The 2,500-nt window shown below is 39.8% G+C and overlaps 1 protein-coding gene across 1 annotated transcript in view; it reads left to right on the forward strand.

The window, feature by feature from the left end:
* LOC137617542 (uncharacterized) overlaps positions 1-2,500 on the forward strand; it is a 39,843-nt gene that overhangs the window by 37,116 nt on the left and 227 nt on the right. Inside the window, exons 3-4 of the mRNA XM_068347556.1 lie at positions 210-497; positions 717-1,015. Of these exons, the coding sequence (XP_068203657.1) occupies positions 210-497; positions 717-1,015 (587 nt within the window). The remainder of the gene's footprint in view (positions 1-209; positions 498-716; positions 1,016-2,500) is intronic.

The raw sequence follows: 2,500 nt of genomic DNA on the forward strand, positions 1-2,500 counted from the left end.
AATATAAGAAAGTATAAAGCTAACTAACTAAGAGGGAGTAATATAAGGAATAAAATGAAGATATTGTGAAACAGAAGTAAAAAAAAATGGCCTTTGCTGTTAATAAAAGAAAAAAAAAATATTATACCAGATATACGATTTTATGCTCTTAAACACAATAAAGTAGTATGTCTTTACACTAGCTTCATTTAGTGTGACTCTTCGTCCAGGATAGTTTGCCTTTAACAGTTGGTCCCTGGATAGTTGTCCCTTGCATAGTTGGTCTCCGGGCAGGTGGCCCTTACACATTTTGTCCCAAGACAGCTGGGCCTTGCACAGTTGGTGTCCAGGCAATTGGCCCTTGCACAGTTGGTCACCAGATAGTTGGCCCTTGCAAAGTTGGTAACCGGGCAGTTGGCCATTGCACAGATGGGCCACGGACAGCTGTACCTTGCCCAATTGGTCTCCAAGCTGATGGCCCTTACACAACTGGTCCCAGGACACTTGGTACTTGCACAGTTGGTCCCGGGGAAATTTGCTTTTGCAGAGTTGGTCCCTAGATAATTAGCCCTTGCACAGTTGGTTCCCGGGCTAGAGTATGCTCAGTTGGTCCCGGAATAGCTGACCCTTGCATAGTTGGTCCCCTGGCAGTTGGCCCTTTCATAGTTGGTCCCAAGATACTTGGCCCTTGCACAGTTGGTCTCCGGACAGTTGACTGTTGCACAGTTGGTCCCTAGATTGGACATTGCACAGTTGGTCCCATGGCAGTTGAATCTTGCACAGTTGGTACACGGACAGTTGGCCCTTACACAGTTGGTTACCGGCCCGTTGGCCCTTGCACAGTTGGTCCCTGGCAGTTGGCCCTTGCACAGTTGGTCCCCACACAGATGGCCGTTGCACAGTTGATTCCCGGGCCTTGCTCAGTTTGTCTTCAAACAATTGTCCCTTACACAGTTGGTACCTTGGCCGTCCCTTGCACAGTCCATGGACAGTTGGCTCTTGCACAGTTGGTCCCCGGACAATTGGCCATTGGAAAGTAGGTCCCCGAGTAGTTGGCCCTTGTAGAATTGGACCCCTGGCAGCTGGTCTCCTGACAGTTCATCAAATGGAACTTTTTTTCCAACGGCCATTTTGTCGAGATGATATGAAAATTGATAATATTAACAGTCAAGCGGGTAATAATAGACCAACTTATGATTTGTTAAAATGAGTGATATTCGTCTGATTCTAAATAAATCAAACATCATTATAATACCAACAGACGTTAATCTCAATTTATTGAAGAAAAGTATAAACTGAAAACCATTAACTATATTCATCCATGCTCTCCTTGGAGAAAGTCATAAAATTCCACATGCGTACTGCATTACGAAATTTATAAATAAAGAGACATATGGTACGATATTTTCTAAACTAAAAGACAAGCGTGCTATGGACTCTAGTTTAATAACTGTTAATTTTGAAAAAAGAGGCAACTTTGGTAAATTCTTTTGGAAACTATTCACATATGTGGCCTACAAAATTGGTATGATGAGCCAAGGATTAAAAAAAAAAGAAAAAAAAGAAGAAAAATACACCACTGCCTTTCGTTGCAAGGGAGGATGTTATTGAGTTTTTTTTCTGAATTTATTGGTTCATGAGACAAGGAAACAAATGACGTCGTTGGAGAATTCTCAGCTTCTTTGAGACTACTTTAGCTAGGTGTTTCAAAGAGGGGAAGGCGACAACTCCCACAATTTGATACTTCCTTATGGAACGGATCAGAAAAGACATTGCTAGGAACACATAGCACAAAATTATCATGTTGAAGTATGGAACCCCATATATCAACTATGAATGGCAGTCGTTCACACAAATTTATCTCACGTTATGACCAAACTCAGAAAAGAGAAAGGATTGGGAGTTAACAATACAACATAATTTATCCGGTAATATGTATTGAATTAAAAAGGAAAATATGCAAGTGTTCATGAAAGGCTAATAAAAAATCACAGAGGATTATGAAAACTTAGATCACAGTACTTAAAATTCCTTGCACATTATTTTTAAATGGACATCAATTACCAAAACATATTTTATTCCATTTTATTCAAGTGATTAGCTGCTTCATTGTTAAAAATATAATTTTTTTATATGAAAATACTCTTTAAACCAAACCTTCCGTCGGTAAAACGGGTGTTGGATGAACTGTCAGTTAGATTAACCGTCAGTTGACTAAATGTCCGGAGACCAACTGGCTAGGGACGGAAGGTTCGGTCACGGAATCTCATACATTCAGTTGTTACAATCTTTCATTTCTCTCATTAATGAACACCTCTTACAAAGCCTTCAAGATAATATATCTAAAGACAAAAAGAAAACGAATATAAACACGCAGTACTGTATTTAGGTCTTAATGCACTCCAACACTCATAGAAAAAGAATACATGAAATGATACATTTGAGTGCTTTAGGGTGTCACATATGCCATATAGTCTAAATTATGCCCTACAATTAACCTCGGCCAAGATTCTGTATTGCA

Source organism: Palaemon carinicauda, chromosome 23 (assembly GCF_036898095.1).
Source record: "Palaemon carinicauda isolate YSFRI2023 chromosome 23, ASM3689809v2, whole genome shotgun sequence".
Lineage (NCBI taxonomy): Eukaryota > Metazoa > Arthropoda > Malacostraca > Decapoda > Palaemonidae > Palaemon > Palaemon carinicauda.